The following is a 14,891-nucleotide window of genomic DNA, read 5'->3' on the forward strand; positions in this document are numbered from 1 at the left end:
GATCAAATCCATGCCCACTCCCTCCCCTCTAACTCCTCCCATATCTCCCCATCACTTTTTTCTGATAACTTCATGTACTCTTTCTTCTTCTTTGATTTATTTATTTATTTTTATGGGGCCTTTGGCTACTCTAACATTCCCCCTGTTGAAGAGGTAACCCTAAAATCTTTTAAGGATTAGATACAAGCTCCCAAATACTTTCAACATTTTTGGCCTTTGGAACAGAGTATGTTGCTAAGAAGCCCAAGGACAGAAAGCCTTGGAAGACAAAAGAAAAATGAGGAGGAACCCAATAGAGGAATACTTTTGGAAGCTCTTGTCCAGAAATTCCAATGGACTCATATGAAAATTTGAAAATTGCCCTATTCTGACTTTTTTCTAGTTCCTTTTCGAGAATTACAATGCTAATTACTCTTGCCTTTACTTCTCCTTCACATCTCCTATTCATGATTTAAGGACTTTCTTTTCCCCTTAGAGACAACAGTTATGCAATTTGGGAGTCTTTTAGATAGACCCACTGGAGGGGTACTCCAATTGCCTCACCTTGCATCCCTGTTCAGCATGGAAGGAGCCAGAGAGGTCTGCTCCCTATACCCTATTGGCAATTTGGGTAACCCCTTCAGAGGATGGTGTGATAAGAATAGGAGGTAGGATTTGGCTAGGCAGTTAGGGTAAAAACACCCCAAAGAAAAACAAAAGCACTCTTAAGGAAAAAAATCTGTTTGCATTTTCAAGTTTAGGAAAACATTTTAACATTTTACATAGTGGCTTGGCCACTTATGTAAACCTGACCTTCGGCAAGCCTCCCATTCTCATCTATAAAATGGGTGCAAATAACAGGTACCTCAGAGAAGTGCTGGAATTATTCAGTAACATAATATTGGCAGGCACAGAGCCTAACATACAACAAAGTTTCAAAATCTGGTAATGCTATTAATGTGCACCCAGTGACTTTACTAGTCTGTACTGTACAAGTGAGTTGAGCAGTTGGGGCTTCAAGCCAAGTCTGCTTAAATCTAAAGCCTGTGAGAAGTCTTTTTAATTTACACATTGTTAAAGGATATAGAGATTGATTGTTCCCCTACATTTTTTGTTGCATATTTGTCACTTCCTATTACTCAATGTTTATGAGGTCAAAAGAGTGGTGTCCCATTTGGGTACATGGTAAAATTCTTAGTTTTTTTCTTGTGGTACCTGAAATTGAACCCAAGGCCTTATATATGTTAGGCAAGAGCTCAGTCACTAAGCTATATCCCCAGCCCTGTGGCTAAACTGATAAACATTCTTAAACTTACTTAGCTATGTACTTACAGAAGATAGATGATATTAAGCCTCCCAAATAGCTTCTGAGTAAATTTTCTAATGAGGTTTTTGATACATTGAATATCCTGTGATTCTGTTCTTCGGCAATGAACCACTTCAACCTTCCCCCCGGGAGAAGTGAGTATGGACATATTTTTCCTGTCCCAAAAAAGAAAAAAAATAAAGTTCATTATTAATCTGAGATGACAAGCTAGTTCAATTACAGTACTCACAACACTGGCCAATTACTTGATGCCCATGTGGCCACAGTGAGCTTGGAGTGAAGTACAGGGAGTACTGGTATGACACATTCCCTACCGGTGTTTGTCATCAACAACTGTCATTGCAAACCTGGCAAAATGCTGTGCTACTAGAAAATGAAGTTTCTGGGGCTAGAGAGATGGCTCAGCAGTTAGGAGCACTGACTGCTCTTGCAGAGGACCCAGGATCAATTCCCAGTACCCACATGGCGGCTAACAGTTGTCTGTAAGCCCAGTTCCAGGGGAATCTGATGCCTTCTTCTGACCTCCACAGGCATTATACGACACCAGTGCACTTACACACATGCAGGCAATACATTCATACACAGAAAAATTAAATAGATAAAATGAAGTTTCTGAGAATTGGCCTCATTAGAACTTTCTACATTCATTGTTTCCAACAATACTGCTTTAAAATATTCTCCTTTTTTTGAGAATTTCGTGCATAAATACTGTATTTACATCATTTCCACTCCTTCTCCCCTCCTAACTCTTCCCATCCCCCACTCCCTTTCAAATGCATAACCTCTTCTTTAAATTATTATCATTATGTGTGTATGTGTACGTATAACCTACTGAGTCCAAATAGTGTTGCTCATATGTACGTGTTTAGGGCTGATCACTTGGGACTGGCTAACCTATCAAGAAGCTTGTCCCTGGAGAAAACGGATTCTTCCTCTTTCAGCAGCCACTGATTGTCTGCAGCTCTTCATCTAGGGGACAGGGATCTCATGAAATTACCCCCCTCCCCAAGGTAGGAATGTCAACTGGTGTTGTCATTATGCAGGTTTGGTTTAGGCAAACATATTGTTCAGATTTCATGGGTGCTGCTTCCCTGTCTGGAAGACACTATTTTGCAGCAGGAGTCCTGGTCCTCTGGCTCTTAAAGTCCTTCTGCCCCCTCTTCCATGATGTTTCCCAAACCTTAGGTATAGGGGTTGCATTATAGATATAACAACTGGGGTTGGAGAGCCTATGGTCACTTATTCTATGCATTTTGACCAGCTGTTGAATTCTGTAATAGTTTCCATTTGCTGAACAAAGCAGCTTCTAACAACTGGACTGAAAAACAGTGAAAGGACTCATTTACTAATGAAATCAGCCACAGTAGCATATAGTCAAATGTTCCAGGGGGAAATATTGACAGCTGCTGCCCATAGTTTGTAATCAAATGCATATAGGAAATGTTTCTTAAAATGATCTTCCTGAGGGGGTACTACTCTATAGTGTTTTGGAAGTGTTCCCCAAAAGTTCATGTGTTTAAGGGCTTTATCACCAGCCTGTGTCAGTACTGGGAGGTGGGAGAACATTTAGGAAGAAATTAAATCATTGAGGGAATGCTCTTATGGGGGTATTGAGGTCCTGGCCCCTTCCTGTCTCTCGCTGCTTTGTGGCCACCGTGAGATGAACAGGCCTACTCTAGCATTTGCTCCCACTATGTACAACTATATTGCCAAAGCCTCACAACAGGACCAAGTGACCATGGATTGAAGGCTCTTAAACCCTGAGCCCAAATCAACCTGTTTTTTCCCTAAAAATTCATTGCCCCGGGCATTTTGTTACAGAGTTGGAAAGCTAACAAATCCATCAATGACTTCAAGAAGTTCCATAACAAAGAAACCTGCTTCATACCCAGCCTTCCCACATTCTAAGTAGAACCTCTAACAACAGCTGTTAATAACAGAGTCTAAGTTACCAAAAGATACTTTAGAAAATGCAGCTGATAGGCCACAAAATGATTTTAAACCTCTCTCTTACTATCTCAAAGCTTGCCCATCTCTCCTATTTCTCTCTTCCCTCCTATTCCTCCCTCCCTTCTTCCCTAGAAAAAAAAAATATTACATACTAATGAGTGAGATTAAAAAATGGGAAAATTAACTTTTCAGCATTGTAGTGCCTTGGAGAACAATACGGAATGTTTCTGGCACCCTGGAAATCTGCTTCACTTGCTCACAGCCACTCCCAGTCGCTCTGTAGAGGTGACCACCATTCTGACTTCTAGCACACAGGAGATTTCTGTCAACTTTTTTTTCCTCTTCTGTGAAGAATGCCATGGGTATTTTGATAGGCATTGCAATCCCACAATGTTTATTATAAAGGTAAACACTGATCCTTGTAATGGGTGTAGTGGTAGGATTTCTGGTCGCAAGCACGAGCACCAGGACCTCCAAACTTTTTGGACTCACAGCGAAGGGATTGGCTATGAGCTGGGTGTCTTTGATCTCCTTTGAAGTCTCATCCACATAATTCTAGTAGCAGGCCACCAGGGCTTTGGAGATCAACTGTCGAAATAGCATTAATCTGGGCCACATGACCACTACCCTTCACAAGGATCCTGCTGTCCATGTAAGCAAACCGCTCCTTGCCCAGAAACAGAACTGGCTCTAATAACTTGTACTGCAGAGTGCGCGACTCGATCATCTCCAGGGGACGCCAGTTCAACCTGATGAGGCTGTCTCCCTGTTTTCAGTGCACCATGGCTGTGGCTGTCTTCTTAAATTTGAAGACCCCCTTGGACACCATGCCTGTGAGCACACACACGGGCTCTTCACCACTTGGTGTTGCACTGGAAAAGGCAATTTTTGTCCATTTTTAAACATCATGTAATGTAATCATATAGGATGTTGATTTTTCTCCCAAAATACACTCTATCAATTGGGCTTTTTAATAGTTGTTTAGATATGCCAAAGAATTTGAATGCTGTGGGGGCTCAAAAGAGCAGTCGATGGAGCTCACCCTTCAGTTAATAAAGTCAATGCCCAATGGCAAAGAGGCTTGGCTGAGGCCTTACACATTTCGGCAGAAGGAGAACCAACCATGGGCACCTCCACCCTGCACAGGCCTCCACCACTCCCTGCTGTGAGCTCTGTAACGGTTCCATATCTTCACTGCCCTCCTGTGTTCAGGTTAAATTGTACCTGGGTTTCTCTTAACTGCAACCCTACAGATGTCAAAAGTACAAGAAGAGTGACAAGGAGAACCTGGAAAGATAGCAGGATGACAGCCCAGAGCTCCCCACTGGTCTTCCCCACCATGAACCTCATAGGCTTACAGAGAAGTTTCACCAGCACCCTCCAGGCAAACAGCTTTGGGGGACAACCTCATATTGCTCAAGCTCACAGAAGCAGAAAAATCCCAAAATAACAATTTGTTCCTTTCTTTCTTTCTTTCTTTCTTTCTTTCTTTCTTTCTTTCTTTCTTTCTTTCTTTCTTTCTTTGTTTCTTTCTTTCTCTCTCTCTCCCTCCCTCCCTCCGTCTCTCTTTCTTTCTTTCTTTCTTTCTTTCTTTCTTTCTTTCTTTCTTTCTTGGTCTTTTTGAGACAGGGTCTCCCTGTAGCCCCAGCTGTCCTGGAACTCACTATGTAGATCAGGCTGGCCTTGAACTCACAGAGATCCTCCTGCCTCTGCCTTAACAGTTTTCCATTTTACAATGAGAAAGTTAACAGTGAGGAAATCAGATGTTTCAGAAGCCCAGGAAGTTAGCAGGCTATGTGGACTGAGTGCGGCTTGTCTTTTAGTTTTCATAGGGCAGGGTGGTAGAGAATCACTTCTGTGTGCCACATGGTCTGTGTGTCTTGATGTCATGGGGACTACAGTTAGGTAGGGAACCTGTGCCATCCTCAGCTCCTTCCAGGTGTCAGCTGGTGGGTAACGTGGACCCGGAATGGAGGATCTTCATTTTGTAAAGGAAGAAAAATCTTGGAATCTATGTAACATCTCTAAAACTGACTCAGTTTTGTTTTCAGGTGTCATCTAGTAGAAACATGGACCCAAAATGGAAGATCTTCATTTTGAAAAGATCTTCATTTGAAAAGATCTTCATTTTGCAAAGGAAGGAAAATCTTGAAATCTACATATCATCTCTAGTACTGGTTTGGTATTGTTTTCATACTTTGCAGATATAAGTCAAAATTTCATTAAGCCTTAGCAAGCCCATACAATATCTTTGGAGCACAACAGCATGGAAAGGCCAGCTATCAGAAGATGGCTTTCAGGGATGTGGTATGGGAATAGGGAACGGCATACAGGCTATGGAATCCTAGTACCAGGGATGACAACTTCTGTTACTTCTTAGCTATATGACCTAGGGCAAGTTACTTAAGCTCTGTTTCCTCATCTGTAAATTATATATAAGATACAGAGTTCAAGGAATTTTATAAGTGGATTGTCATATGGAAAACAGTGAAAGCAGTGTGTTACCTACAGCTAAGTGCTCAGTACATATTAGTAGCCACCGTCACTAATTTTATTATTGAGCACAGACATTCCTATAACCTCAAATAGTTGATACCAAGAAGCTGCTCATAGCTCCTGGAGCCTGAAGGGGTCCTCATTCATTATGGAAACATCAAGACAAGGAAATCAAAGATGTGCAATACTTGCCTGGCACCTCAAAGTTTGACTGAGCATCTGTCTCTACACTTCTGATGACCACAGGGTGTATCAATCCCTTTGTGGTAGGCATAGCTTTCCGAGATTAAAAAAAACATAATACACTTTCAATTAATCTGCTGCCAAGTTCTGATAGATGACCAGAATTCCTTTCAAGGTGGCTTTACATACCCCAGCAAAAATATGAGTTAAGTTCATGTTCTAACACTGTCAATTACTGTTAGATTTTCACTTAAATCCCAATGCATGGGGCTGGAGAGATAGCTCAGCAGTTAAGAGCACTGGCTGCTCTTGCAAAAGACCTAGGTTTGGATCCCAGCACCCACATGGCAGCTAACAACCATCTGTTAACTCCATTTCCAGGAGATTTGATGTCCTCTTTTGACCTCCATGGACAGTGCATGACATGAGTGCACTTACACACACGTGTAGGCAATACATTCATATACATAAGATAAAAATAATAAATAAAACATATTTTTAAAATCCCAATGAATAGCTAATCATTGTGAAAAACATAAGACTTTACATGTAAGTCTGAAATTCTGTTTTTATATGGTAAAATGCATACAACATAATCTTTACCACTTTAAGTATACATTTTCAGTTTATTCACACTGCTGAACAGCTGTCACTGTTATCTGTATCCAGAACTTTTCTATCTGAAATCCTATTTTGATAGCCTTTCCAATCCAAATGCTCTCTCTTTTTATTGGCATATTATAATTTCAGACAGAACTTTCTTTTCTTTGGGCTGAAACACTGCTGTACATGCTGGTATGAGCACATAGCTCATCAGGGAAACAACCATGGAAGGGTATCTCCTCTCAAGGCATTCTCATTCCAAATCTAGGAGAAGAATTACTAGTTACTAGAACAACAGTCTTGCTTCAAAGGAGGCAATCAAAACCCTTCCAGCTATCTGTGTATTAAATGTTCAGTGATATTTTCCATAGCCTCTTTCATCATGAAATTAGGTGCTGCCTACAAAGACATGGCAGATCAGTAGAAGTAACACTTCAGATTTTACAAATTCTATCCTTTTCCTTAAACTGAGCAGAAACAGGCTTTAATAATGTTCAACTGTCAAAGCTGGTCATAAATACTACATTCCTGGTTTTGAATTTAATTTGAGCAAAATGTGAATGAGACAACTTTTTGTGAAATATGATTTCACAAGCTGGTGCTACAAGCAGATGTTTTTCTAATATAGTAAGAGTACAATTAGAGACATGAATTTGAAATTTTTTAAAAAAAGAGGAAAATCCGCTACCTAGGTGAAATGCACTGTGAGCAGTGGCTCAGGAAGTCATCAGACTGGAAACTGGCTCTAAGGGTTAGCTTTTCACTCCATTGGAATAGCATGGGCCTTATTCCAAAGAGATAATTGGAACTAAAACCAGACATCCAGTACAAACTTTAGAAGGTTAGGCCCTCCAGTGAATGTCCAAGTGTAAGGACCAGCATTTGGATCCTGAGCACTCATATAAAGGCCAAGTAAGCATGGCACTCGCCTATGAGCTCATTGCTCGAGGCAGAGACAGGATCCCTGAAGCAAGCTGGAATCTAGACTTGCCAAACCAATGAGTTTCTTGGTTCAAATGAAAAACCCTGCCTCAACATATAATGTAGATCTATAAGCAAGCAAGGAAGACACCTGACATCAACCTCTAGCCTCCACAAACACATGTAACACATGTGCCCATGCACCCACACACATGCAAACATACATAAGCACACACATACACCACAGACACATATATGCCAAAAAAATTCAAAGCCCAAATTCTAGACTACAGTGGGTTTAGCATCCTGTTTCACAGAACCTATACAGTCTAGGAGTCACTAAAACTTTACATACTAGATTCTGAAAGACATTACAATTAAGTATGAACATAATTTTAAAAAGTTAAATCACAAGAAGAAAATAGGTAAGTATAAAAAGGAATAGAAACATACAGTGGAAACACCCAAACTCATTGCATGGATTAAAAGCAAATCAGATTGAAGAGAATGAACAAACTGAAAGACAGTTATGAACAAATTATCTAGAAAGAAACAAACGGAGAGTAGGAAATGAAGATAAGTGACACAAGATGAAACTTTTAAAAATCTATGACTTGTAGAATTTGAAAAAGAGAAAGTGAAATGAAACATTTGAAAAAATGGCAAGTATTTTTGGAGCAGATAAAGACATGAATCTTTAGTTCTGAGCAGAAAAATAAACCCTGAATACATAGTAGTAGTGAAACTATGAACCCTCCAACATAAAGTGGAAACCATAAGGCAACAAGAGAGAAAATAGGTTGACTATGAAAGACTTTTTCTCACCAGGCATGGTCTTTGTACCAGCACTTGGGAAGCAGAGACAGGCGGATCTCTGTGAGTTCAAGGCTAGCCTGGTCTACACAGTGAGTTTTAGGCCAGCTGAGGCTACAGGAAGACCCTGTCTCAAAAAGACCAAAAGAGAAAGAAAAACACTTTTTCTCATCAGCAACAATATAAAAAAATAACCAGATAAACATTTTAGGCTCTGAAAGTTCTAGGCTTCCTGTGCAGCCAATCAGCTATGCTAATGTAACACAGTAACACAAAGACACAATATGGACACAAATGAATACATTGTATTCCAATAAGATGTTACTTAAAGACACTGAAATTTAAATTTTATAACATTTTCATGTATTGTATCATAGTCTTTCAACTTTTCCAAAGTTTAAAATGTAAAAAAAATAATCTTTAGCTCAAAGGTCATACAAATAGGAGACGAGCTGATTTTCACCCATGGGCTGTAATTTTCAGCTCAAAACATTATTAAAATAATATTTTTAACTTCAAAGAGAAAATAATCATTAACCTGAAATTCTATACCCAGCTAAGTAATCATCACAAAATGAAGATGAAATCAAGACAATTTCAAAGATCAAAAGAAACTGCCATCTAAAGCCTCTGGTTGAGGAGCTGGAGAGATGGCTCAGCAGTTAAGAACATCAGCTGTTCTTGCAAAACACCCGGGTTTGAATCCCAGCACCCACATGGTAGCTAACAACTGTCTGTAACTCCAGTTCCAGGGGATCCAACTGCCTCTTCTGTCCTCCATGGGCACTGCATGACATGGGTGTACTTACATACACACAGGCATAATACTCATACACATAAAATAAAAATAATAAATAAAATGAATTTTTAAAAAAGAAACTGGTTGAAAGAAACAGGAGAATGTGCATGTCAGGAATAATACATTAAAGTCAGAAAGTAGTAACACACAGTGCCAATGAGATGGCTTGGTCAGTAAAGGGGCCTGCTGCCAAGACTGATGCCTTGAGGATTGATTTCCAGGACCCACAGGGTGGAAAGAGAGAACCGATTCCTGAAAGTTGTCCTCTGACTTTCATATACGCACTGTAGCACGCATATGCATAGACATAATCACACAGATACACAGACCACATACAGAAATAATGTAGTAAAAAATAAAAATTTACAGAAAGAAAACATATTACCATCCAAAGAATCCAGTTGAAAGAACTAGCAAAGGTGTATTTCAGGAAGAGTATAATTACAATCAGAAAGCACTGGCATACAAAAGAGGGACCATAGGAAAACACAATAAATGTGCAGGTATCTGATGGCAAAAAAGTGTAATGATGATACAGATTTTCTTGAAAAACGAAGTTGAATGGAATCACTAGATGAAGTATTTACTATGCAACGCCAGAACAAAGCTATGCCTTAACCAGGCTAGAGAACTGGCTTAGTGGTTCTGTCCATAAACTCCATTTCCAGGGGATCTGATTCCCTCTTCTGACCTCCATGGGCACTGCAAGACATGGGTGCACTTACATACATGCAGGCAATATGTTCATACACATAAAATAAAAATAATAATTTTTTAAAAAGCTATGCTAGGGGCTGGAGAGATGGCTCAGCAGTTAAGAGCACTGGTTGCTCTTGCAGAGGAGCCAGGTTCAGTTCCCAGCATCCACATGCCAGGTTAAAAACTGTAACTCAGTTCCAGGGGATCCAACCCTCTTCTGACCTCTGTGAGCACTTTACAATACTTGTGCACCTACCTACATGAAGGCAATACATTCATATGCATAAAATATGCCTTTAGTCCCAGCACTCAAGAGGCAGAGACAAATGGATCTCTGTGAGTTCAAGGCCAGCCTGGTCTACATAGTGAGTTCCAGGTCAGCTGGGGCTACAGGGAGACCCCATCTCAATAAAAAAAAAATCTTATCTGTATGATTACTTGTTTCAATCCTTTTTTTCTACACCTGAAGCGTTTTTCCAGATTAGTATGTTGTACCTGAAGCTAAAATCATCCAGAGCCCACACGCTACCACCTATTCAAGGATAAGACATTAGTATTGCCTTATCTTCACCTTCTAAATGCACTTCTGGGGGACCAATGTGAGCTATTTTAAATGGCGTAAATGTATGAAGAAGTGCTGTCTCCTTGTTCTGCTCTTTGAGGCAACTTAACTTCTTCATAGACATCTAGGTTGGCTGAAGAAAAGTCACATTTGGTGCCTGTAATGTGTTGACACCTGGGCAGTTTCAACCAGTTCTCTACCTCTGACATTTGATACTCTGTTGAGAAAGTGACAGTGCTGACAGTATCTTTGTTCCACTTCTTCTTTAGGGTAAAGCTGTCATTTATGATGAGGACCTCTACATGCTTAGGAAGCTTCAGTTTCTCCACCTGCAGCTTTGGGCAGCATCCATGGCGCCCCAACCACCAGCACCAGCACTGTGGGGCACAGAAGAGCGAGCATCCTCTAGGGCAGGAGGACCCTGGTTGGGGCTCTACCCCTCAGTGAATACTCCCAAACTTGAGGGTTTTAAGATGTTTTTTCCTCAGGAGTTATGGTGAAAGACTGAGAGGAACAATATTTAAAGTTTTAAAATATAAGTTGCTTTTAAAAAGATTTAAAGTATATTTGCTTTAGCAAGTTGTTCCTGCACAGTTAAGCCTCTAGTCTCCTTTCTTTGTTTGGGTATTTGCTTTTTGAATAATCAATGAGTTAGTTTAAATGTGGCATGTCTTTGGAGGTTATGTAAGGACTGCCATGAGAGACATGAATTTCCTCAAGTTGGCCAAAAGAGATAAAAGTTTTATATATATAAACAAGACCATTATCTGTTTTGGTTTATTTTAAGACCCCCATTAGAGAGAAAGCAGCTAATAAGGGTCTTCAAGCAACTCAAGCATATTCATGTGTTTGAGCAGTAGTAAAACTGAAGCCTGAAAAAGTATCAACAGATACATCAACAATTTAAAATGAACAAAGGAATTTATGTGAGTAAATGAATGAATGAATTTGGCTCCCATTTGCCAAAGTTCATTAGGATGAAGACCTAGGGGTTGATTCCTCTCTAGGTGGTTGGGCCTGATAACTGGCAGTCAGAACAGGATCAGATAATTTGTTGAGCTTATATCTGTGATAAGTAAAAAGACATGACTAGATAGTCAGCATGACAATTTCCTTCTATTAGGAGGTCAGGTAATTCTGTATGGCATCAAACAATTTGAAATAAAAACAGGATGAGTTCCTCTATGAAGGAAGCTTTGGAGAGAGGTAAATACTGATAACAAAAAGAAGTCTGAGGAATGCACCACAGTGGCTGGAAACAATTGTGGGATGGCTTGAGCCATATAGTAAGAGTAGGTTAGTAGGTTAGTAAACTGAAGGGCTAATTAGGGAACTGGTTGAAAGTAGAAAGAACAGCTAAAAGTTCTGCCTGCCAGGTGGTTGTTGCTCCTGGGGTTATAAGAGAGTATTATATTCTAGCATCATCCCGTCACTTAATGATTCCTGTACCTGATCTGTTGGCTCTATCTGATAAATAGTGCAGTAGAATGAGAAGTGTATTTATGGGGAAAATGACTTGCATAGAAAGTAGTCTTTATAGGAGGGAAGTGAAAAGAAGCTTGCTCCCCAAAGCCAGCAAAAGTTATCTGCCATTGTTCTAAGGACTGCAAATGAAAGGTGAAATTATCTTGAGCTATGGAAGGATAAATAATATCAGGATCTTGTTCAGTAAGTTGGATTACTCTGGTTCTGCCCTGTTGAATAAGAATAATTAATTCTTTGTTAATTTTTGGTTAAAAATTGTTTAGGGGCTAGAGAGATGGCTCAGCAGTTAAGAGCACTGGCTGCTCCTGCAGAGGACCCAGGTTCGAATCCCAGCACCCACATGGTGGCAAACACTGTCTATGACTCCAGTTCCAGGGGATTCAAAGCCTTCTTCTGTCCTCTATGGGCATTGCATGACACCGGTGCACTTACATACATGCAAGTATAACACTCATACATATAAAATAAAAACAAATTTAAGGGGGGGGAGGTAAAAAATAAAAATAAATTTAAGAAATAATTTAAAAATTGTTTATATGTATTGGGAAGAAATAACTATTCTAAAACTATTAAAGAGAGAGTTGATTGTCCAATGGCTGCTGTAAGGGGAGTATTAAAAACAAATAAACAGGCAAATCTAAGCATCTCCGAGAAAGTTTTTGTTGTTCTAAACTTCTAGTGTACTAACTGCAGTGAGGGGCACTACAATATGGTAGGGAAAATTTAAATCACAAGATGAGCACAAGGCTCAGTGAGTTTGTCTATATTATAAACAAGGTTAGATGAACTATTTGGTTGCAAGGTTGGGTAAAAGTCATTTGTCCAGAATATGTCCTTATTCTACAAGTCATTATCAGAACTAGACAATAAAAATGTGACGTGGACGACTGATGATCAGAAGTTATCTAAAGTTTTTGTATATTTGAATGAAGGGTACATATGACTTACCATTCATTTATTAAAGGGAAATCAACTGGGGAAACATCCTTTTACATTAACAGCTATTTGTTAGGTGGCTTCACTTTATTACACCAATAAAACATCTCAATTTATTTGTTTAGGAAATGAGAATTTAAAATATTTGGATAATGTGGATGATACAGAGCTATGGCAAATATTTTTATTCTGATTATAATCATTTGCAGTTTGGTAAATCTGTACCAAAATTTTGAAAGAAGTAGGTGGATGTGATATTACTGGATACATATTTCTTTGGCATACCAAGAATCTTGCAACTGTGGAAATCTCCTTAAATAATGATCTATTAAGCTGTTTTAAAAAGATGGAAGAAGGAAAGCTGGGTGTGGTGGTGCAGACCTTTAGTCCCAGCACATGGGAGGCAGAGGCAGGCAGATCTCTGTGAGTTCAAGGCCAGCTTGGTCTACATAGGGGGTTCCAGGCCAGCTTGGGCTATAGGGAGACCCTGTCTTAAAAAGGCTAATAGTAAATAAATAAATAAATGAAAGCCAATATGGAAAGACTACGTAGATGTTATATGACTCCAATCACATGATGAAATTATAGCAAGGGCAACACTACGGAGACAGTAGGCCAGGTGAGGTGGTGCATACTTTTAATCCCAGTACTCAGGAAGCAGAGGCAAATGGATCTCTATGAATTGGAGGCCAGCCTGGTTTACAAGGTGAGTTCCAGGCTAACCAGGGTTACTTCATGAGATCTTGTCTCAACCAAATCCAGAAACAAACCAAAATTATTGACAGGCAGGTGGCTGAGTGAGGGAAAGACGAACATGTGGTGCCTAGAAAACTTTTAAGGCATGACACTATTCTGTATATTACAGAAACCATGGATACGCACCATTATGCATTTGTCCAAGCCCATAGACTGTACAAGGGTAAACTGTAACATAAGTGGTGGACTTTCTTTTAGTCCAGCTGGCCTGGAACTCACTATGTAGTCCAGGCTGGCCTCAAATTCATAAAGATCCACCTGCCTCTGCCTCCTGAGTGCTCAGATTAAAGGCAAGCATAGATATGCCCGGCCAAACTGTGGACTTTCATTGATAATGTGTCAACACAAACTCACAGATACTAACAAATGTACCATCCTAGTAGGGTATAATAAGAACGGAGAGGCTTTTGGGGGTGGGGGAGGAAGGAGATGGGAAATCTCACCTTCAACTCAATTTTGCTGTCAACTCCAAACTTCTCTAAAAGTTTTAATTAAAAAATTCTCTTAGCCATTTATTCAAATATTTGTTTGGTTTTTTTTTTTTTTTTTTTTTTTTTTTAATAACCCACTTTCATTATGTATCCCTGTCTACCGGAAATCTCAATTTAGACCAGGCAGGTGTCAAACTCCCAGAGACCTGCCTGCCTCTGCCTCTTGAGTGCTGGGATTAAAGGCTGGGAATAAGGACCCGCACCACTATGCCCAGCCAATTACTCTGCTTTTGAAGATAGGTCAGATATTATGGTTGCTAAACTCAGATGAGTTTTTCACATAGATTTTTCTCTCTAAGCCTAAGGAAACAAATGTTTTTATTAATTTATAGCCGAGGATATTGAAAATAATATAATTCAAGTAATGAAAGCAATTCATGGACTAAAAATTTAACACACTAGTTTCTGGCCACAGGTTAGGTGTTTTGTTACTCTGAATTCTTTTTACTTTTCCTTAACATCTGGTTTCAAAATGCCTCTTTATTTAAAATTCCAAGCTTCGGAGATCATTATCTGGGCCTAACCAGTTGGGGGAGCCAGAATCAAGGGCGTGTAGAGCGCGCAGACTACAAAGCCCAGGATGTATCGCGGTGCCTGGCGGCTGGCCGGACTGTAGCTTCCTCCTTCAGCTACGCTTCCCTCCCGCGCGAGCTGCCTGATCCGAGCTGGGCCGCTACGCCCCTCCGAGATGCTACACCCACACCGCACCGACGCCGGGGTCGGACCCAGCGGCACCCCTGAAGCCCAGCCGCGTACCGGCGCCACCTACCTCTCCGCAGCTTTAGCACGCCGCGCTCCCCACACCGCTCCACAGAGGACGCTCACACGGTTGCCACGGAAACGGAGAGGGCGTCCGTTAGAGCGCGAGCGGAGGTCAACGGTCGCCTCGGC

At 40.4% G+C, this 14,891-nt stretch overlaps 1 protein-coding gene across 1 annotated transcript in view; it reads right to left on the bottom strand.

Moving 5' to 3' along the window:
- The window catches only part of Cfap61 (cilia and flagella associated protein 61), a 319,254-nt gene extending 304,408 nt beyond the window's left edge, over positions 1 to 14,846 (bottom strand). Inside the window, exons 1-2 of the mRNA XM_008841463.2 lie at positions 14,770 to 14,846; positions 1,312 to 1,461 (exon numbers count right to left, since the gene is read on the bottom strand). Coding sequence (XP_008839685.1) covers positions 1,312 to 1,454 — 143 coding nt within the window. The 5' untranslated portion in view covers positions 1,455 to 1,461; positions 14,770 to 14,846. The remainder of the gene's footprint in view (positions 1 to 1,311; positions 1,462 to 14,769) is intronic.
- Positions 14,847 to 14,891: the final 45 nt, after the last annotated feature.

This window comes from Nannospalax galili, unplaced genomic scaffold (assembly GCF_000622305.1).
Source record: "Nannospalax galili isolate Female #2095 unplaced genomic scaffold, S.galili_v1.0 scaffold510, whole genome shotgun sequence".
NCBI classification, from domain to species: domain Eukaryota; kingdom Metazoa; phylum Chordata; class Mammalia; order Rodentia; family Spalacidae; genus Nannospalax; species Nannospalax galili.